The following is a 22666-nucleotide window of genomic DNA, read 5'->3' as shown; positions in this document are numbered from 1 at the left end:
CCGGCTTTCATGCCCAAGGCGGGACTCGAAATCACAGTCTCCTGGTTTCTAGCCTGGAGCCTTCACCACTGGACCAAATTGGCCATCAAATGTTTTGTTGCTTTTCATTTAGCTTATGAACCCAGCCAGGGATGATTTAGCTAACACAAATATAATTAAGTAAGCCAGGCACGTATAAATCAGTAATCTCAGAAATTTAGAAAACTTTCCATTAAATATGTTGTATCTCATGTTGGTGAATTAGGGGTTGGTGTTCTGCTCATACCATAGGGCTTGTCTTGGGAAGACTTAAACTATGACAGTCAGCATTCACAGAATACCAATCGTGAGGCCAGATCACAAAAATCGACCACAAGAAAGTACACATCCTAGCACAATATATTCCCCAGAATTATTAGAAAGGCAATAGAAATGTATAAACCAATTTAAAAGGGGAGAAAGGCAATCGACTGTTACCTACATGATGGTGAGTGGGTGGGTGTGGACGCTGGCAGTATATAAGGACGTGACCTTTGCTGCAAATTCAGTTTCAGATCTGCTCTGGAGCAGCCAGCGGCGTAGTGAGCAAAATGTTACCCTAAGCATTGGCAAGCTACCTTTTGAAGTGAAGTAATTCTACCCATGTTAACCCTTATTTTGGAGGCCGAAACAGACTTAGTTTATTACAGGATTAGCAAACAGTATTTGGCGTGGGACAGCTGAGTTTGCCTTGAGCAGTTGTCAAGCCTTGGTTACCCCAGCAGGTGGTTGACTGTCTGGGCTGGAAAAAATAAGCAGGATCGAGCCTGGGGACAAGGAAAGGAGACACCCCCGCACACACCCCACCCCAATATCCCTGGGCCATAGGCTAGGGTGGGAAATCCCAAAAACAAGGCAGCGGGAAGCCACTTCAGTATAGTGGGTAAGAAAGCTGTGTGGGTAGATCCATGAAGCCACCAGAAGCTGAGCTTGACAAAGATGCGTTACTGTTAACACTCTGCTTACCGCCTGTTTAGTGTGATGCTTGTCAAACTATGAGAGTTGCACACAGTCACTGTTAAGACATTGTGTGGACTAATGTCATACAGGTAGTCCTCACTTAACGACCACAATTGGAACCGGAATTTCGGTTGCTAAGCAAAGTGGTCGTTAAGCAAATCCAACCCAATTTTATGACTTTTTTTGCGGCAGCCATTAAGCGAACCACGGGGTCCTTAAGTGAATCACATGGTTCCCCATTGATTTTGGTTGTCAGAAGCTGGCTGGGAAGGTCGAAAATGATCACATGACCATGGGACGTTGTGACAGTCATAAATGCAAACTGGTTGCCAAGTGCCCAAATCGTGATCATGTGACTGCTGGGACACTGCGACAGTCATAAGTGTGAGGACCGTGTTGTTGTTTTAGCACCATCGTATGTCTGGACTGTCACTAAACAAATGGTCATTAAGTGAGGACTACAAGGTTTGGTTCTAGGCTCAGTTTTTGAATCCAGGTGAATAGGTAAGGGCTTTGTAACAACAAGAAAGAATAAACAAACTTGAGACTGAAGTCTTGGGACCATCATCTCCCAATGACTTCTGCCCGCCCAATTCGACCAGAACGGGTAAGCTGGCACCTTTAGGGGTCATGGAATTGGGCCTTCACAGTTTTGGCCCCCCCTTGTTTGGATAAACTAGTTCCAACTCAGTTGAGCTCCAAACAAACTTGTTTTTCAAAAGAGCCCTGGGTATGGAACTGATGTGAACAGCAAAGCTCCTTTGTGGGTTGCGTTTAAAGGCTGAGTGTTCCTCCTTGCCAAATTTTCTGTATATTGGGTGTAATTGTTAATGGTTATTTTGTTGTGTTGTTTTTTAACTTTTCCTTTCAATCTCTTACTGAAAGAAAGAGGGGAATGCAAGCCACAGGCAGTCCAAAAGCCTCACTACATTTGCATGGAAGTGGGTGAGCCTGTGAAGACAAGGCTGTTCTTGCAATGTTGGTTTCATCACTGCAGTAAAACAATCGCTGAACCCAGAGACAGAATTAGCAATCTAATTGGTAATGTGGTTACCAGGGTTACCTGTCTCAAAAAACCAATGGCATGGTTTTTAAAATTTCCAGACTCATCTTACAACTAATTTGAATGGCCTTGAGGACTTTACCAGCCGTCTTCAACTTCCACACTGTGCTTTTCTATAGATTCTGCTGATGCAAGAATCATCAGCAGAATCACTTACTTCTAGAACAGTCCAAACTAATTACGAAGTTGAATCTCTCCCAATAGTCCTGGGATTCATTCTCAGGCCAGTCTCAGGCCAGCTGTATGCCAGCAGCAACTGTGCTGGCAACTGGCACCTCTCCCGTTGTTCTGTCCTGACTGACTACTGCACGGTGCTCTTCCTGGGGCTTCCCTTGAGGACTGTCCATCATCTTCACCTGGTGTAAAATGCACCAATGGAAGGCAGTTCGTGCTCAGAGACCCACGGGGTGCCAGCTAAGGTCTGCCTAGGTTGAGATGAACCTGTCTGGATCTTAAAATGTGCATTTGTCGTAGGCTGGCCATACGTCCCATTTTGAACCGGACAGTCCAGTCTTTTTTAACATTTCCCGACCGTCCCGTCGTTTTAATATAAACGTCCATTTTGCCCCGTTTTTTAAAAACGTTGGAGCCATTATTGGGAAAAGCGGGGAAAAATTGAAATTGAAATTGAAAAGGAGGCTGGCTTACCCATCGGCAGTAGTTCTCAATCCGGCGGGAAACCTAGAGAGGAACCGCAGGAACCGCTGATCGGTGGTGAGCAAGAGGGAGAGTCGCTGCCACCAATCGGTGCGGTGGAAGACGGCCGGAAAAGCGTGCCCAGCAGGAAAGAAGCCGATTGGCTCTCAGGCCAAAACGGCGGGAAGAAAATAAAATAAAAGGGCATGCCAGAGAGGAGCAGGTTGTCGGGGACAACCATTCACTAGACTCTTCCATTCCTGTTCTCCAGTCCCAGCTCGCCGCCACCCTCAGCCCTCCTGCAACCTCTCTGCCCAACGCCAGCCCTGCAGCAGCCTCTCCGGACCCAACCATTGCCGCACCTCCCCCTCCTGCACCTTCCCAGCTTACCGTCAATAACTTTTCTTATCTTTTTTGTGAATACAGAGTATTATGTACTTTTAACCCCGTCCCGTTTTGCCATCCCAATGTCCTGTTTTTATCTCAAGGAAATACGGTCAGCCTAATTTGTCGGCTTTCCACTCCCTTCTTCCCAAGCTATGTGTCATGTTCACCGTTCCGGTGTTTCTGCATCGTCACGGTTCGCTTGCCATGGTGCTGATACGTGTCCTGGCTGGGAGGGTGCTGCTGAGAGCCTTGTACGGAAGACGTGCTGATCTGTGCCAGGAGGAATGTGTTTAGGCTCTCTCTGAAATGTCAAGGTCTCTTTGCCCGTTGAGCAGCAGAGCTCGTTAGGAGCACCTGGGAATGTGGGGAGGGCTGCCTGTGAGGGAGGGGCTGGGCTGCTGTTTGCAAAGATGCTATTTAGTTTGAGTTTAGGTGCGCTTTTCTCATTCTCAGCTTTTTACCTGTTTGCACCGTTTTCTAAATAAACCCAGAACCTGAATTGCCATTTTGAGTCTGAGCATTTTATTGGAATTAAGGCAACCATCACATAAAACTGAGAATCATTTTTCAAACCAACCTCGCTGCTCTTTACCGGAAAATTTTCTTGTGAAAGAGGATCCAGCGATGGCTGAAGGGGGAGAGGATCTTACAGAGCTCGATGAATGGGCGGAACAAGCTCCAGAGTCGACGGCCACGAGCAGGGACCCGAGCCCTGTCCCCACCCGAGCAACCTCTCAGTCGGGGGACTCCTATTCTACAGCAGGATCAAAGAAACCCCCGCAGGACGACAGAGCGGGACAGGAGCAATTTCTATGTCATGTTCACCGTTGCGATGTTTGATTTATATCGTAACGTTTCGCGTGCCGTGGTGCTGACGTGCGTTCCAGTTGGGAGGGAGCTGCTGGGAGACCTTGTACCAGGCTGTCTGTCTGTTTTCTTAAGAATGGAACGTGTTTGGGTTATCACTGGTGTCCAAGGTCTTTTTGCCCGTTGATTAACGGAACACGTTAGGGGCACCTGGGATGGGGAATTTGAAACCATTGCACAGGGGGAGGGCTTACTTTTACACCGAGGGTTTTTAGTTTGTATTTGGCGCGCTTTTGCTCATTCTCAGCTTTCTTTGTACTTGCACACTATTCCTAAATAAACCAGTTTTGTTTCAAGCCAGTGCTTGTAAGCCTGAGTGTGTTTTAGGATAGGCAACCATTACACTATGAAATGCTTCCCTAAGAAAAGGTACTCCCCCCCCACCCACCTTCCTGCCTTTAGCAAAGGAGTTGAGACTTTTCTTTTCAGCAAGGCGGCTTCCGTTGCAATTAACAGTTGATTTACCTGCTTTTATCAGATGTTTATTTTTTTTTTGATGCTGAATTCCATCTGGGAAGAATATGGGCCATAAATCAAATGAATAACATGCTGCCACCACCTTCCAGTGGGTTGAAGCTCTGCATGAAACCACAGCTTCTTTTAACCACTGTGTGTTTACGAAGCCACAATTGACCATAAATTGGCCATTATCATGCCACATACGAAAGAGGATACCTAAACCTAATTATATAGATTTTATTGTAAACCGCCCAGAGTCACTCTTTGAGTGAGATGGGCGAAGACGAAATTTGAAATAAATAAATAAATAACTCAAAATGTCTATTATTGGAGAGGATATCAATAATGTTAAATAACTGAATAAAAATGATACAGACTGGGATTGGACAGACCAAGGGCAGGAAATTCATAGCCCCCAGGCCCATTTTTTGCTGCCCCACCTCAGAGCTCCCTAAGACCAGCCCAAAGAGGTGAACAAGCAGCAATTTTCAATGATGTCATTTTTTAAAAGTTTTAAAATACCAAACAAAGGCTAAAATAGATAGGGAAATAGATGTGTTAATTTCTATAAACTCACTAAAAATGCAAAAGAGAACCATGGGTTTGGGTACCACGGTCCTGACGGGCCTAAAAAAAAAAAAAGAGAAACGCTGAAAAAAAGTTGACAATCTCCAATCTGGGTAAACAGAAGACAAAATTACTGTATGTGAACAGCACATTTAAATGCAACTCCTTTTGTGATTAGTAACAATTTTTGAAACAATTTAACTAGAACATCATTAGAACTGAAAGGGGATGTAGTTGTTTAGAAAATCTTTTCCTCCCCCTCAAGAAACAACTCCTCTCTGAACAGAGCTTGTTCCAAAAACATGTATATTTTTAAAAATGTGACTAGAAACATACCCCTTGCGATTTCCAGAAAGTATGGAAAGGTGATTGTGATTGCATGGAGATAGGATTCCTTGCATTCTTGAAGTCTGAGTGGTATTTCGGGTTTTTGAACTATCACATCCCTCCCTCTGCCTTCTTTTCTTAAAGCTAACTCTACCCAGGTCCTTCAAAGCCTGTTGTTTGTTGATCCAGACAGCAGGATATAGAATAATGGATTTATTCACTACAATATTAAGCTGCAGGAAGAGTCTGCAGATCTAATCAGACTTTTTTCAGATTAGAAAAAAACAAAACACATACAGACAGAACCTGTTACTCAGAGCAGTGTTTCTCAACCTTGGCAATTTCAAGATGTGTAGACTTTGATTCCCAGAATTTCCCAGCCAGCATGGCTGGCTGGGGAATTCTCAGAGTTGAAGTTCTGGCTGGGGAATTCTCAGAGTTGAAGTCCACACATCTTAAAATTGCCAAGGTTGAGAAACACTGACTTAGAGAAGTACTGGGCTCCTCTTAGCTTAAACATGACAACTTAAACATTGCAATGTTTGAAGCCCAAGCTGGACTTCAATTTGTTGGGAAGGCTTCCTGCACTGAGCACAGAGTTGGATTGAATGGCCTTAAAGGTCTCTTCCAACTTCTATGTAGGCTAATAAAAAAAGTATAATCCCTGAGAAATGGTGCCAAGGTGAATCAGTTCCAACTCCATGCATCACTGTGAACTCCGTCTGAGTCCTTCCTTTTCTCAAGCATCATTGCTGAGTCCACCGTTGTGTCCTAGAGCAGTGTTTCTCAGCCTCAGCCACTTTCCAGATGTGTGGACTTCAACTCCCAGCATTCCCCAGCCAGCATGGCTGAGAAGAGCTAGTCTGACCAGTGTAAATGTAGTGGGGCATTGCTGACAAATGAAGATGTGTCTCCTTGCAGGATGAACAAGCAGCACTTGTGGGTATTGCCAGTGTAGATAAGAGGGCAAAATTGGCATCGATTGTCACGATTTGCTTCCTGAATCTGTACCCTTACAGCATGATCTCCTGTTGCTGGCTAGTACCTGTAAGCAGCCTGTGAAAGTGGAGTGCCATTGTCCAGGATGGACTGCAGTTGAATGAAGGTGCAGTTGATTGTTTATAATTGGGCACAGTAGAGGACCCATTTCCTATCTTCTGGATTGTTTTAGTTGATTAATTTTGGGAACCAGTATTTAGCTGGACACCATTTTTAACTTCACTGGGTGGAAAGAATTTATTTTGAATTAGTTTATAGCTCCAAGACAAGATCAATTCTGAGGAGCTGCCTGATGATACTGCAGAACTCTTACGAACGAGGAGTTCTGGAATGGCAGGTGACTACAGGAGAATCAGCAAACTACAGAGCAGTCCCTGAAATGGCTATCTGGGAAAATTCCACAACAAATCATTGAAAGATTGATCTGAAAGCACCTTGAAAACAATATGGCAATTGCAGAAGTCAAGTCAAGAACAAATCTTGTTAGGTTCATCTTAGTTCGTTTTGATCTTCTTTAATAGGTTATGAGAATGCCACAGACAGGCTATATATTTTGAGTTCAGCAAAACCTGTGACCAAGGATCCCATGACGTGATTTGGAAACTAGTCAAGTAGGCCAAGGGCTCAGTTGAGAGGCTCGATTCAAAGGATGGTTGACCAAATCTCTCAGTCGAGCTGATTTTGTTGACTTGAGCTGAAGGATTAAATGGAACAATTTGCATGTGAATTGATTCCCAGGCCTTTTGCCCAAGTATTGTTTATTCGTTTAGTCGCTTCCGACTCTTCGTGACTTCATGGACCAGCCCACGCCAGAGCTTCCTGTCGGTCGTCAACACCCCCAGCTCCCCCAGGGACAAGTCCGTCACCTCTAGAATATCATCCATCCACCTTGCCTGTGGTCGGCCCCTCTTCCTTTTGCCCTCCACTCTCCCAAGCATCAGCATCTTCTCCAAGGTGTCCTGTCTTCTCATGATGTGGCCAAAGTATTTCAGTTTTGCCTTTAATACCATTCCCTCAAGCGAGCAGTCTGGCTTGATTTCCTGGAGGATGGACTGGTTTGATCTTCTGGCAGTCCAAGGCACTCTCAGGATTTTCCTCCAGCACCACAGTTCCAAAGCATCAATCTTCCTTCTCTCAGCCTTCCTTATGGTCCAGCTCTCGCAGCCATATATTACTATGGGGAACACCATGGCTTTAACTGTGCGGACCTTTGTTGTCAGTGTGATGTCTCTGCTCTTAACTATTTTATCGAGATTTGTCATTGCTCTTCTCCCAAGGATTAAGCGTCTTCTGATTTCCTGACTGCAGTCAGCATCTGCAGTAATCTTCGCACCTAGAAATACAAAGTCTTTCACTGCTTCTACATTTTCTCCCTCTATTTGCCAGTTATCAATCAAGCTGGTTGCCATAATCTTGGTTTTTTTGAGGTTTAGCTGCAAGCCAGCTTTTGCACTTTCTTCTTTCACCTTGATGTTAAGGCTCCTCAGTTCCTCTTCGCTTTCAGCCATCAAAGTGGTATCGTCTGCATATCTGAGGTTGTTAATGTTTCTTCCAGCGATTTTAACTCCAGCCTTGGATTCCTCAAGCCCAGCATGTCGCATGATGTGTTCTGCATACAAGTTGAATAGGTAGGGTGAGAGTATACAGCCCTGCCGTACTCCTTTCCCAATCTTAAACCAGTCTGTTTTTCCGTGGTCTGTTCTTACTGTTGCTACTTGGTCGTTATACAGATTCTTCAGGAGGCAGACAAGATGACTTGGTATCCCCATACCACTAAGAACTTGCCACAATTTGTTCTGGTCCACACAGTCAAAGGCTTTAGAATAGTCAATAAAACAGAAATAGATGTTTTTCTAAAACTCCCTGGCTTTTTCCATTATCTAGCGGATATTGGCAATTTGGTCCCTAGTTCCTCTGCCTTTTCTAAACCCAGCTTGTACATCTGGCAATTCTCGTTCCATGGATTGCTGAAGTCTACCTTGCAGGATCTTGAGCATTACCTTACTGGCATGTGAAATGAGTGCCACTGTTCGATAGTTTGAACATTCTTTAGTGTTTCCCTTTTTTGGTATGGGGATATAAGTCGATTTTTTCCAGTCTGATGGCCATTCTTGTGTTTTCCAAATTTGCTGGCATATAGCACGCATTACCTTAACAGCATCATCTTGCAAGATTTTGAACAGTTCAGCTGGGATGCCGTCGTCTCCTGCTGCCTTGTTATTAGCAATGCTTCTTAAGGCCCGCTCAACCTCACTCTTCAGGATGTCTGGCTCTAGCTCACTGACCACACCGTCAAAGCTATCCCCGATATTGTTATCCTTCCTATACAGGTCTTCTGTATATTCTTGCCACCTTTTCTTGATCTCTTCTTCTTCTGTTAGGTCCTTGCCATCTTTGTTTTTGATCATACCCATTTTGGCCTGGAATTTACCTCCAATGTTTCTAATTTTCTAGAAGAGGTCTCTTGCCCTTCCTATTCTATTTTCTTCCACTTCCGCGCATTGTTTGTTTAAAAATAATTCCTTAACTCTTCTGGCTAACCTCTGGAATTTTGCATTTAATTGGGCATATCTCCCCCTATCACTGTTGCCTTTTGCTTTCCTTCTTTCTTGGGCTACTTCTAGTGTCTCAGCAGACAGCCATTTTGCCTTCTTGGTTTTCTCTTTCTTTGGGATATATTTTGTTGCCGCCTCTTGAACAATGTTGCGGACTTCTGTCCATAGTTCTTCCGGGACCCTATCTACTAAGTCCAGTCCCTTAAATCGATTCTTCACCTCCACTGCATATTCCTTAGGGATATTAGTGAGCTTATATCTAGCTGATCTGTGGGTCTTCCCTAATCTCTTTAGTCTGATCCCAAATTGTGCAAGAAGTTCGTGATCTGAACTACAGTCAGCTCCAGGTCTTGTTTTTACTGACTGTACAGATGTCCGCCACCTTTGGCTGCAAAGGATGTAGTCAGTCTGATTTCGGTGTTGTCCATCTGGGGAAGTCCATGTATAAAGCCGTCTCTTAGGTGGTTGGAAGAGAGTGTTTGTTATGCAGAGTGAGTTGTCTTGGCAAAATTCTATCAGCCTATGTCCTGCTTCGTTTTGTTCTCCCAGGCCATGCTTACCTGTAATTCCAGGTGTCAATTGACTGCCCACCTTAGCATTCCAGTCTCCCGTGATGAAAATAACCTCTCTTTTAGGCGTGTTGTCCAGTAGGTGCTGCAGATCCTCATAGAACTGCTCTACTTCAGCTTCTTCAGCATCTGTGGTTGGGGCGTATATTTGGATCACTGTGATGTTAGATGGCTTGCCCTGAATTTGAATTGAGATCATTCTATCGTTTTTTGGATTGTATCCAAGCACTGCTTTAGCCACTTTACTATTAATTACGAAGGCTACTCCATTTCTTCTGTGGTCCTCTTGTCCACAGTAGTAGATCTGGTGGTCATTTGATGTGAAGTGGCCCATTCCAGTCCATTTCAGTTCACTGACGCCCAAAATGTCTATCTTTAATCTTGACATCTCACCAATAACCACATCCAATTTGCCCTGGCTCATAGGTCCTACATTCCAGGCTCCAATAGTGTGTTGATCCTTAGAACATCGGATTCGCCGTTCACCACCAGCACCGTCGGCCGCTAACCGTCCTTTCGGCTTTGAGCTAGCTGCGTCATCACGTCTGGGGCTAGTTGAGCTCATCCTCTGTTCCTCCCCAGGAGCATTTTGACCATCTTCCGACCTGGGGGGTCTCACCTTCCGATGGTATACCGACATATCTCTGGTTGTAGTGATCCATTTAGTTTTCACGGCAAGAATACTGGGGTGGGTTGCCATTACCTTCCCCAGGGATCGCATTTAGTCTGACCTCTCTGTCATGACCTTCCCGTCTTGGGTGGCCCTTCACGGTTTAGCTCATGGCATCATTGAGGTGCTCAAGCTCCAGCACCACGACAAGGTAACGATCCTTTGCTGAAGTTGCCCAAGTATACCAGTAAGTATATGTGGCTTTTCTTAAAAAAACAGGAAGAGTTTGAGTCAGCTTGGTTCAACAACCTAAACGAATGGACCTAATCTGAAATGAATTATCAAGTGGGGGAGAAGGGGTACACAGTTCAGTTCTGCTGAGCCCTGCACTGTTCTCCAGACAAACAGGCGAAAAGAAAGATAATGAGATGCTCAGGAGACTAGAAGTTAAGTCATATCAGAAATGTTTAGCCTTGAGAAACGATGATGGAGGCAAGAGGTCAGATGGGAAGCAACCATGACCTGTTGCAAGGGAGTGCAGGACATAGAACAATAGCTTTAAATTACAGGAAGGCCAATTTTGGTTAACTGTTAGGAAGTTTCCTCATAAAAGGGCAATTCACTGGAACAGTTCAGAGGGCAAAGAATCCTGTCAAGAATGTTTTAATCTGGATTCCCGGACAGAGTAGGAGGTGAATTTGATAATCTCAGTGGTGCATTCCTGCTCTAGGATTTCTGTTCAGTTGGGAGAAAGTTTTCAGTACATCTGGGAACCTTTTCTGAGGGATGCTGAGCTGTCATCTCAAATTTATACTGTAAGTGTGGCTCTGATGGAGCAAAATCTTCTCTCTAGTTTAATATGCAGTGAAGCTATTAACAATATTGTTGTGAGAATCCCGGGTGTTACTCTTAGGTTAGTCAAACTATGTAATACTTTAAATACTTTTGTTTCTTTTTGTTAGGGAAGTCAGTGAATTATTATGGGGCTACAAATGACTTTGTTATGTATAGGGGAGTACACAACATTTTGCAATCAAAATGCCCCAACTTGGAAACATTCCATTTCAACATTATCAGTATTGTTCCAAAACAGGACATTTTATTTATTTTATTTAATTTTTATCCCACCTTTATTATTTTTATAAATAACTCAAGGCAGCGAACATACCGATTGCCCCTTCCTCCCCCCATTTTCCCCACAACAACAACCCTGTGAGGTGGGCTGGGCTGAGAGCGTGCAACTGGCCCAAGGTCACCCAGCTGGCTTCAGGCCTAAGGCAGGACTGGAACTCTCCTACCATGCCTGATTGGCTCTTGGGCTGAGAGGGAGGGACTGGCCCAAGGTCACCCAGCCAGCTTCATGCCTAAGGTGGGACTAGAACTCTCCTACCACGCCTGATTGGCTCTTGGGCTGAGAGGGAGGGACTGGCCCAAGGTCACCCAGCCAGCTTCATGCCTAAGGCAGGACTGGAACTCTCCTACCATGCCTGATTGGCTCTTGGGCTGAGAGGGAGGGACTGGCCCAAGGGCACCCAGCTGGCTTTCAGGCCTCAGGCGGGACTAGAACTCACAGCCTCCTGATTTCTAGCCAGTTGCCTTAACCACTAGACCAAACTAGCTTTTTTTTTCACTGACAAAATATTTTGCCCCCGTTCAGTTTTGAGGTATTTCTGCCAGGCCTCAGTCTATAATAGGGTTTGGGCCTTAATTAAGAATTGAGACCGAAAATTTCTGTCTAATAATCTTGCTAATCAGATGGTACAATAGCCTTTTTCAGAGTATGTAGCATAATTTCTCACCATGGTCTATGAGGTGGGCAGGTAGAATGAATTTGGGAATGATGTCCTATTCACCTCTGGAGACAAAGATAACATCAGTCACTATCTGTGCAACTTGCACAATGAGACTGATGGATTTCTATTTCAGGTGATTCCACCTGGTGCCTTCCTTTGTTATGATTTCCAGAGAAGCCGCCGCCTTAATCATTTGCATAAAAATCAGCAGAGCCTTCTGGCACGTTAAACGACTAACCCATTGATGATAGCATAACTTTTTATGAATTTCCATTTTCAGAGGTGACTGGAATACAGTTCTCAAAGAGCAGCCTTATATACGTAAGAGACTGGGAAATGGAGGGAGAAAAAAAGTAAGAGATGTTGAGGATTACTTATCTCCAGACTCAGCCATAAATCTCCTCTCCTGAGATGCTTCAAACACACAGCATAAGTAGCTTTTATTGTAGATAAATATTTGCACAAGATTTGCCTACTGTAGAACACAGAGATCAATGCCTCCCCCCCGCCCCACATCTATACATGTGCTTGGATTAAATCCTAGACCTTTCTACCTTGTCTTAGCTGGGTTTTCCCCCCAGCCCTCTATTCATTTGGGTGTGTAGGTATATAATTTATAAACAAAGAATGGAAAACAACATCCACATCTTTTTATTTACAGTTTAATACCGCAGATTATTCACACTTCTGAAAATGGACACCATTTCTTAAGCTTTAATTTACTATATAAAAAAGAAATACTCATTCATGACCTCGAAACGGTTGTTTCTGGGTGTAGAAACAGAAACCGAGGTAGGCTCCCTCTCTCTCTTAGGCTGGGAATGCTGGATCGGGGTCCAAGAGAGGACAGGCAAGAGAAGTAAAATGGTCTTGAAAAATGGTAAATTCTGAAGCTTGGAGTTAGTCAGGACTAGTCAGAAGGTCTTTCAACAGAACTGACATGCCCACAGCCTTCTAAAGAAAAAAGAACAACAGGCAGGTTTTCCTTTAGGTATCTCTGTTCTGGTAAATATTTATTAAAGACAATCCCAGAGTTTTTACTGGCTATCCAAATGTGACCAAATACGTTATTCCTTTGTTTAAAACATAGGCATATCAAGCTCCTGTGGAAATTCAGACTAGGGTGACTGTGGAATCTTTTCACTGAATCCATATTATAAGGGCAACAAAGTAAAAGAAAGAATTAAAAAAAAAAACACACATGTAAGGGGTGGTTCTTCAGGGACAGAATGGAAAGCCCCAGGCAGAGTCCGTATCAGTCCTTTTTAATTTTCCCATGATAAAGACAATAGGCTTTGTAGTACTCAGCCTTGCTGCAAAGATCATTATTAGAAAAAATTATAAAGTGTTAACGCTCTGATTTAAATGCCCTCTGGACCTACTGAAAAGTACAGGAGCATTTGAAGGGTTCAGATACCTGGAAAATGATAACCTTGAAGAGAAGAGCAACACCAAGGGTGGGGAGGGGTCCAGAGAGGTGATTGAAAACCACTTGCACTTTCGTTGTTCCTCCTCCTCACAGACCAGCTGCAGCAAGCCATACATTCCTTGGGTCCAGTTAAGCAGCTAATGTGTTCACTCTACATCGCTTTCACGGAGGGATCTGGCCAGTAAGATATGGCTAAGTGTCTTCTCTTGGTATCCGCTTGGCATTCTGGGCACTTCTTGGCAAGCTGTGTGGGGAAGCACAAGAGCAGTCAAAAATGGCACTTTTCATCAAGACCCTTGTGCTAAAGCTACTTTCTGTCCTCTTCTGACACCTATCCTGTCTAAGAGTCCCCCGATGGCAGGAGATGGGCAGGGACAAATTAAATACATAAATGACCCACAGCACTAAACTCTTGGAACAAAAAAATAAATAAATGTGATCTCTGACCCACAATGGTGGAACATTGCGGGGACAATTTATTCTGCTCCCAAGATCTGGCGTCTGCATACCTGCGTTAGGACGAAACTGAGGAAAGGAAGGAAAAGCTACTGTATGTTGGGAGAAATATAGGATGTTAAAGAAGAACCTGGACACTAAAAACAACGGGGGGAAGAGGGAGATGCCAAGATGTCAAAATCAACAGGCTCTTGTTTATTTAGAAATCTGGCACGCAATGGAGGTGGCCCCCTACATTTAAAAGTTAAAGTTCAAAATATTCATTATGATCTCACGACTAAACCACTGACGAAGGAGATGCATCGTTACATGTGATGAGGACAAATGCATTCCGTAGCCTGGGAACAGCAGAGAAGACCTTCTCTTGTGTGCCAGAAGGACCATCAGTAGGAGCATCTTCAAGACAATCTTCCGGCAGATCTTAACTATCAGGCTGGTTTGTGGTGGGAGAGGCACCCTTTATATAGTCAGGCCCTGTCCTTCAATGCGGTCAGTGGTGCCCACTGGCAAATGGAGTCTATTGGGGTGGGCAGCCATAATAAATGTACTTAAGCAAATGCCAGTCAGTGCAGGCCTTTCTTCTGATCCCTACATCTGGTAGCAAGCAGCCCAGCCGCTGCATTTTGCACCAACTCCAACATCCAGACACTTGTGCAAGAGGAGCACCACATTCTGCTGACCTGAGGTAGCATCTGTCTTATCTTACACTGCACAGACCAAGAGCCAGTACGGTGCTGACCTTGGGGTCGGCTCTTGCAACCACTTATCTTGGCCAGGAGTCCATGCCTGGCAGAGCACTGCGCTCCCTCCCCTCCCACAGCACTCATTCATTCTAAATAAGCCTGGCTAATAATAGCCAAGGGTGGCGGACATCTGTACAGTCCGTAAAAACAAGACCTGGAGCTGACTGTAGTTCAGATCACGAACTTCTTACTGCACAATTTAGGATCAGACTAAAGAGATTAGGGAAGACCCACAGATCAGGGAGATATGAGCTCACTAATACTCCTAAGGAATATGCCGTGGAGGTGAAGAATAGATTTAAGGGACTGGACTTAGTAGATAGGGTCCCGGAAGAACTCTGGACAGAACGTCACAACATTGTTCAGGAGGCGGCAACAAAATACATCCCAAAGAAAGAGAAAACCAAGAAGGCAAAATGGCTGTCTGCTGAGACACTAGAAGTAGCCCAAGAAAGAAGGAAAGCAAAAGGCAACAGTGATAGGGGGAGATATGCCCAATTAAATGCAAAATTCCAGAAGTTAGCCAGAAGAGACAAGGAATTATTTTTAAACAAGAAATGCATGGAAGTGGGAGAAGACAATAGAATAGGAAGGGCAAGAGACCTCTTCCAGAAAATTAGAAACATTGGAGGTAAATTCCAGGCAAAAATGGGTATGATCAAAAACAAAGATGGCAAGGACCTAACAGAAGAAGAAGAGATCAAGAAAAGGTGGCAAGAATATACGGAAGACCTGTATAGGAAGAATAACAATATTGGGGATAGCTTTGACGGTGTGGTCAGGGAGCTAGAGCCAGACATCCTGAAGAGTGAGGTTGAATGGGCCTTAAGAAGCATCGCTAATAACAAGGCAGCAGGAGACGACAGCATCCCAGCTGAACTGTTCAAAATCTTGCAAGATGATGCTGTCAAGGTAATGCATGCTATATGCCAGCAAATTTGGAAAACACAAGAATGGCCATCAGATTGGAAAAAATCAACTTATATCCCCATACCAAAAAAGGGAAACACTAAAGAATGTTCAAACTATCGAACAGCGGCACTCATTTCACATGCCAGTAAGGTAATGCTCAAGATCCTGCAAGGTAGACTTCAGCAATCCATGGAGCGAGAATTGCCAGATGTACAAGTTGGGTTTAGAAAAGGCAGAGGAACTAGGGACCAAATTGCCAATATCCGCTGGATAATGGAAAAAGCCAGGGAGTTTCAGAAGAACATCTATTTCTGTTTTATTGACTATTCTAAAGCCTTTGACTGTGTGGACCATAACAAATTGTGGCAAGTTCTTTGTGGTATGGGGATACCAAGTCATCTTGTCTGCCTCCTGAAGGATCTGTATAACGACCAAGTAGCAACAGTAAGAACAGACCACGGAAAAACGGACTGGTTTAAGATTGGGAAAGGAGTACGGCAGGGCTGTATACTCTCACCCTACCTATTCAACTTGTACGCAGAACACATCATGCGACATGCTGGGCTTGAGGAACCCAAGGCTGGAGTTAAAATCGCTGGAAGAAACATTAACAATCTCAGATATGCAGACGATACCACTTTGATGGCTGAAAGCGAAGAGGAACTGAGGAGCCTTATGATGAAGGTGAAAGAAGAAAGTGCAAAAGCTGGCTTGCAGCTAAACCTCAAAAAAACCAAGATCATGGCAACCAGCTTGATTGATAACTGGCAAATAGAGGGAGAAAACGTAGAAGCAGTGAAAGACTTTGTATTTCTAGGTGCGAAGATTACTACCGATGCTGACTGCAGTCAGGAAATCAGAAGACGCTGAATCCTTGGGAGAAGAGCAATGACAAATCTCGATAAAATAGTTAAGAGCAGAGACATCACACTGACAACAAAGGTCCACATAGTTAAAGCAATGGTGTTCCCCGTAGTAACATATGGCTGCGAGAGCTGGACCATAAGGAAGGCTGAGCGAAGGAAGATCGATGCTTTGGAACTGTGGTGTTGGAGGAAAATTCTGAGAGTGCCTTGGACTGCAAGAAGATCAAACCAGTCCATCCTCCAGGAAATAAAGCCAGACTGCTCGCTTGAGGGAATATTAAAGGCAAAACTGAAGTACTCTGGCCACATAATGAGAAGACAGGACACCCTGGAGAAGATGCTGATGCTAGGGAGAGTGGAGGGCAAAAAGAAGGGGGGCCGACCAGGGGCAAGATGGATGGATGATATTCTAAAGGTGACGGACTCGTCCCTGGGGGAGCTGGGGGTGTTGACAACCGACAGGAAGTTCTGACGTGGGCTGGTCCATGAAGTCATGAAGAGTCGGAAGTGATTGAATGAATAAACAACAACAAATAAATTGCCGGGAGGCGGCGAAGATACAAATTCAGAGAAAAAAGCAAAAACAAGAGGTAGTAGTCGTCTTTCCTAAGTGAGTCATCTTTTCCTGAGAAATTTAAGATGAACCCACTGTTAAACAGTGGAACAGTCTACCAAGTATAGGGATCCTACCCTGGGCAGGGGCTTGGATAAGATGATCCATAAGGTATGGCCATGCAACCGTGCAATTCTGGAAAACAAAGCACCTGCTTTGAAAAACTGCGGTTTTTTTGAACTCTGCAGTTTTGAACTACAGTCTTCAACTGCTTTGAAAGACTGCATTCATGCTCCTGTGCATCCAAAAGAACTCTTCTGACCTGATTACTTCCACCGAATTGCCAGGCGAATCAACACCGCCTCTCCCCGCAGCTGTTTAAACTGTGCATTTAGGTTCACACAGAAGTTAACCTTGAGAGATGGAGGAGTGTTTTCTAATCTGCTGAAACTATGTAATTGCAGTCAGGAATGGATTAAACCACGGAACATTCTCTTGGGAGGGCAAGGTTGAAGTATGGAAATATGAGGAGGCAAAATCTGTCTCTCTCTTCAGTCTGGAAACTCTTCTGGAAACTGAGGAAATTCCCCCCCACAAAGGTCAATGGGACCAGAGAAAATGGGCTCCTGATGAGCAGACTAGATAAAGCCCTGTAAGTACTTTATAGCTCTTAGGGCATGTGACATCATTTATTCATTCCTGCTAATAAATTTCATGCCAGATGTACAAGCTGGGTTTAGAAAAGGCAGAGGAACTAGGGACCAAATTGCCAATATCCGCTGGATAATGGAAAAAGCCAGGGAGTTTCAGAAAAACATCTATTTCTGTTTTACTGACTATTCTAAAGCCTTTGACTGTGTGGACCATAACAAATTGTGGCAAGTTCTTAGTGGTATGGGGATACCCAGTCTCTTGTCTGCCTCCTGAAGGATCTGTATAACGACCAAGTAGCAACAGTAAGAACAGACCACGGAACAACGGACTGGTTAAGATTGGAAAAGGAGTACGGCAGGGCTGTACACTCTCACCCTACCTATTCAACTTGTACGCAGAACACATCATGCGACAAGCTGGCCTTGAGGAATCCAAGGCTGCAGTTAAAATTGCGGGAAGAAACATTAACAATCTCAGATATGCAGATGATACCACTTTGATGGCTGAAAGTGAAGAGGAACTGAGGAGCCTTATGATGAAGGTGAAAGAAGAAAGTGCAAAAGCTGGCTTGCAGCTAAACCTGAAATAAACCAAGATTATGGCAACCAGCTTGATTGATAACTGGCAAATAGAGGGAGAAAACGTTAGAGGCAGTGAAAGACTTTGTATTTCTAGGTGCAAAGATTACTGCAGATGCTGACTGCAGTCAGGAAATCAGAAGACGCTTAATCCTTGGGAGAAGAGCAATGACCAATCTCGATAAAATAGTTAAGAGCAGAGACATCACACTGACAACAAAGGTCCGCACAGTTAAAGCCATGGTGTTCCCCGTAGTAACATATGGCTGCGAGAGCTGGACCATAAGGAAGGCTGAGAGAAGGAAGATCTATGCTTTGGAACTGTGGTGTTGGAGGAAAATTCTGAGAGTGCCTTGGACTGCCAGAAGATCAAACCAGTCCATCCTCCAGGAAATAAAGCCAGACTGCTCGCTTGAGGGAATGGTATTAAAGGCAAAACTGAAGTACTCTGGCCACATCATGAGAAGACAGGACACCCTGGAGAAGATGCTGATGCTGGGGAGAGTGGAGGGCAAAAGGAAGAGGGGCCGACCAAGGGCAAGGTGGATGGATGATATTCTAGAGGTGACGGACTCGTCCCTGGGGGAGCTGGGGGTGTTGACAACCGACAGGAAGCTCTGGCGTGGGCTGGTCCATGAAGTCACGAAGAGTCGGAAGCGACTAAACGAATAAAGAACAATAATAGTTTATCTGGGTATGAAAGCCTGTAGCACCAAGAGCCGCTCCAGGGAAGGAGCCCATCCTGATCACGTACCCCCCCACCCCCGTGGGTTTCTGGTTAATGATGACAAGCATCAGAGAGTCATCTGTGTGTAATGTTGTGTCTTCTTTGGCTTCCTGAATCAGCTTTCTTACATCCAAAGATTCAGGATCGCTTCTCCCATTAAATATATCAGGGTGAATGAATTCCCAAACTGCATCCAGCCAAAAGGCAAGCTGCAAGAGAAGGGAAATGTAACAACTCGAGTTCTGGGTTCCTGCTTCCCTTCTGGGTGATTTAAGTCACATACAAGTACAGGGAAGTGGAATCATGCCCTGCAGAAATACAGTGAGGGAATTCTGTTGCGCTTCAAGAGCATGCAAGTTGATATCCGCTGATGCAGGTAGGACAAAAGGCAAAACAAGCTTAGAAAATGAGGGCCAACCTTCAAGGAACTCTCCCAGCATTTGTTGCAACACGTGAAGGAGCACCGCTGGCACTTAAAGGGCACACCATGCTCAGACCGGCATTTAACACACTGATAGCCACCTAAGCAGGGAAAAGAAAGAGGAATAATCTGGCCTTCAAACCAGACCGATCCTTTGACCTTGCAGATTCTTTCTGCTGTTCAAGCACTTCAAACACAGATAAAATGCCAACAAGGTCACAGTAATACTTCACATACTTAGATATAATGGTTTCCAGACTGCAGAACCAAACAGAAGCCCATGCTGATCTTGGATCCTGACCAGAGGACCAAAGCTATTGGGAAGTTCCCTATCCACAAAAAAGTGGCAAGAGGAAAACCACCTACTTACCTACTTACTGCCATCCAGCAGCCAGAAGGAAAGAGAAATTACATGCTTGTAACTCGGCCAAGGGAACAAGTACCATCAAAGCTTGATAAGGCAGGTTCTCAGATGGAATATAAAAGTCCACAACTTTATTGTGGCCTGGAAGAATTTATTTTCTGCCTTTCTTTTTCTTTTTCCTTTTCCTTTTTTTTTTTTTTCATTTTAGTTTATCAGACTTGATACCAGCTGGTCTGGCAGACCTCAAGCAGGACAAAAAATATAATAAATAATCTGATTACCCCCACTCCACTGCAGCATAATTATCAGACTGTTTTAAGGCAGAATCTCAATCTCTTGCAACACATAACAATGAATCCATAAAATAAGGAGGCTCTCTGATTACACTGACCAAAGGAAGTTCCCACTTCTCAAATTTTGGCACTTTCAAAAGTGATAACGATAGAGAACCCCCTAACTCTCAGCCGGATGTACAAGCCTATCCTGAATGTTGGAACAGGCCATTGGGCCACCTGGTTTCTCACTATCTAAATCAGCCTTCTTAAAACAGGTAGCCTTGCAAGTATTGGGATTACAATTTCCAGTGGAAAGTGGTTTAATGTTGGGCTGTGTTGGCTGGGATGATGGCATTCCAACACACCTGGAAGGCACCAGCTGGGGAAGGCAACTCTACTGAAATTGACAGCTGTCTCCAAATTATTGGTGTCATGAGTAATGATGGCGAGCAGGAAGGGGCTCTCATCCAGGGTGGAAAATGCATGCGTAGTACTGAGGAATTAAGCAGCCATTCAAAGAGACACAGATCAGGCCCGCCTTAGCTTTTGGGGTTTATCTGTCTGGGTTTTCCCACGCTTATTCAGTTTGTTAGGATTCTGTTATGTAGCAGTAATAAACACTAGAGACCTACTCCTTGTCTCATTGTGATTCTCACTGTTAGGACAATTGGCAAGGAATGTGCAACGTGCTGTCTAGACAGAACCACCATTTTTTATGGCTCATGCCTGGACCAAAACATACTTATTTCAGATGTTTTGGTCACTGCATGGAACAAACTAGACCTAGTCTAGGCAGAAGTGGTTTGGGGGACTGGAAAAGCAACAGAGGCGGGATAGGCCATGCTGGTAGCTGACGAGAAGGGAAGAGAAAGGACACTTGCCAACCTTGTCCTCCTCATCCTATCTGGGTTTTGTTTTTTCTGAAACTCAGGACCAGACTGTTTTGGGTCTCACTTCTGCTGAACGGTGGCTGACCTGAAATGGTTGGGCAGAATTTCCAGAACACCGTGTTTTGTTCTGGGTTCAAAACAAAACAGAGAGCCAGTTTGGCCTAGCGGTCAAGGTTCAAGGCTAGAAACCAGGAGACTGAGAGTTCTAGTCCTGCCTGAGGCATGAAAGCCAGCTGGGTGACCTTGGGCCAGTCCCTCTCTCTCAGCCCAGCCCACCTCACAGGGTTGTTGTTGTGGGGAAAATAGGAAGCAGAAGTATTAGCTGATGTCATGAGTTCTGAGGGTGAGCAGGAGGGGGCCCCTATCCAGGGACAAAAACGCATGCGTAGTTTAGAGACACAGAACAGACCCGCCTTGACTCTTGAGGTTTATCTGTCTGGGTTTTCCCACACTCCTTCAGCTGGGTAGGATTTTCTGTCTACAATAGCAATAATAAAGCACTAGGGACTTCATCCTCGTCTCGGTGGGGTCCTTGCTTAGTCAGGACAGCTATGTTTGCTACCTTGAATTAGATATATATAGAAAACACAGGATAAAAATCTAACAATAATTTTTCAGTTTTGTGCAAACACTTACCTGAGGAAGAAAAATCTTTTCCACCTATTCACCTTGACCCCTTAGCTGAAGGTGCGCAACACAGGTTTTAGTCTGCACTGCCATGCGTGACCTGCGGCATTCCATCTGAATTTCCCATGTAGCCGATGAGCCTTCTTTTAGGGCAGTGTTTCTGAACCGCAGCAGCTCTAAGACGAGTGGACTTCAACTCCCAGAGTGCTGGCTGGGGAATTCTGGGAGTTGAAGTCTGCACATCTTAGAGCTGCTGCGGTTCAGAAACTCTTTTTAGAAGGAAGGGCACTACTTGACCTAAAGATACCTACCACCTACTGGGGAGATAGGCAGGCTGCCGTCATCTGTGGGTTCTCGTACTCTGCTGGGTCCTCCCTCGATCTCCTGTGAGTCTGGATCTTGGAGCTGTTCTAGTCTCCCATCCTTGGAAGCACCTGCAGAAGATATTGCGCGATCACATCCCCAAGAGCGTGCATGACTCCGTTCAGCCAGGGCTGGCTATGCAGCACTCACAACGCACCCAAATGACACCCGCGGAACCTCCAGGCTGGTTTGTTTTGATCTCTTTTTTTAAAGCAGAATTACAGAAATCTGATAGGTGAGACTGACAAAGCTTTGGTGATCTTGCAGAATTTTGGCCATCTGAATTAGATTAAGGTTATAACACTGCCTGAAAAGGTTAGCTACTTCTGATATGTAAGTATGAAAGAAAAGTCACACCGGGCTGTGGATTTCTTAAGTGTTTAAATAAATGATACCATGGACTGGCAAAAAAAAAACCAAAAAAAAACTTACCATGTGCAAGTTTTCTTTTTATCCATGGGAGTTTATTTGCATATATGTCACTTGTGTATATCTTATATACAGTTAAATTTTTGTCTTTAATTTATGCATTTGCATCTCAACTTTCTAATGTTCAAGATGGGTTGCAATAAAAAAGTCCATTTGCTTGTAAGTAATTATATTATAAGTAATGTTATGATACGTTGAGTGTATATTTTCTCAGCTTTCAGTTGTCTGTGAAGAATTTTTACAATTAAAGAAAAATCTGCATAACCAAAAATTAAGAGTAAATTATTTCTTTCGGTGGGTTTTCTTTTATTGTTTTGTCCTCACCATCTGAACTAAATAAAAGCAATCTAGGAAGTATTAATCTGTCTACCTGCTGCTCTGATTTTTTGTTTGTGCTAATTTTGGGTGAGAACTTATGATATGCCAACTCCAAAAAGTTGTCCTAACACTGAGCTAGTGAGAGGAAACAGCTCACTTGTCAGAACCCTACTGGATATTTATTTATTTGTTCTTCAAATTTCTACCACCGCCCATCTCCCCCCAAAAGGGGGACTGCGGATGGTTTACAA

The 22666-nt window shown here is 44.3% G+C and overlaps 1 protein-coding gene across 4 annotated transcripts in view; it reads right to left on the bottom strand.

The window, feature by feature from the left end:
• Window positions 1-12474: 12474 nt before the first annotated feature.
• The window catches only part of RTEL1 (regulator of telomere elongation helicase 1), a 92608-nt gene continuing 82416 nt past the window's right edge, over window positions 12475-22666 (bottom strand). For 3 of the 4 annotated variants that reach the window (XM_063296874.1, XM_063296876.1, XM_063296878.1), the window contains 3 exons: window positions 21617-21739; window positions 19147-19250; window positions 12475-13483 (listed from right to left, as the gene is read on the bottom strand). In XM_063296874.1, coding sequence (XP_063152944.1) covers window positions 13391-13483; window positions 19147-19250; window positions 21617-21739 — 320 coding nt within the window. In that variant the 3' untranslated portion in view covers window positions 12475-13390. The remainder of the gene's footprint in view (window positions 13484-19146; window positions 19251-21616; window positions 21740-22666) is intronic. The other variant, XM_063296877.1, reaches the window with a different exon arrangement.

This window comes from Candoia aspera, chromosome 3, assembly GCF_035149785.1.
Source record: "Candoia aspera isolate rCanAsp1 chromosome 3, rCanAsp1.hap2, whole genome shotgun sequence".
NCBI lineage: Eukaryota > Metazoa > Chordata > Lepidosauria > Squamata > Boidae > Candoia > Candoia aspera.
This window is presented reverse-complemented; position numbering and strand designations above follow the sequence as displayed.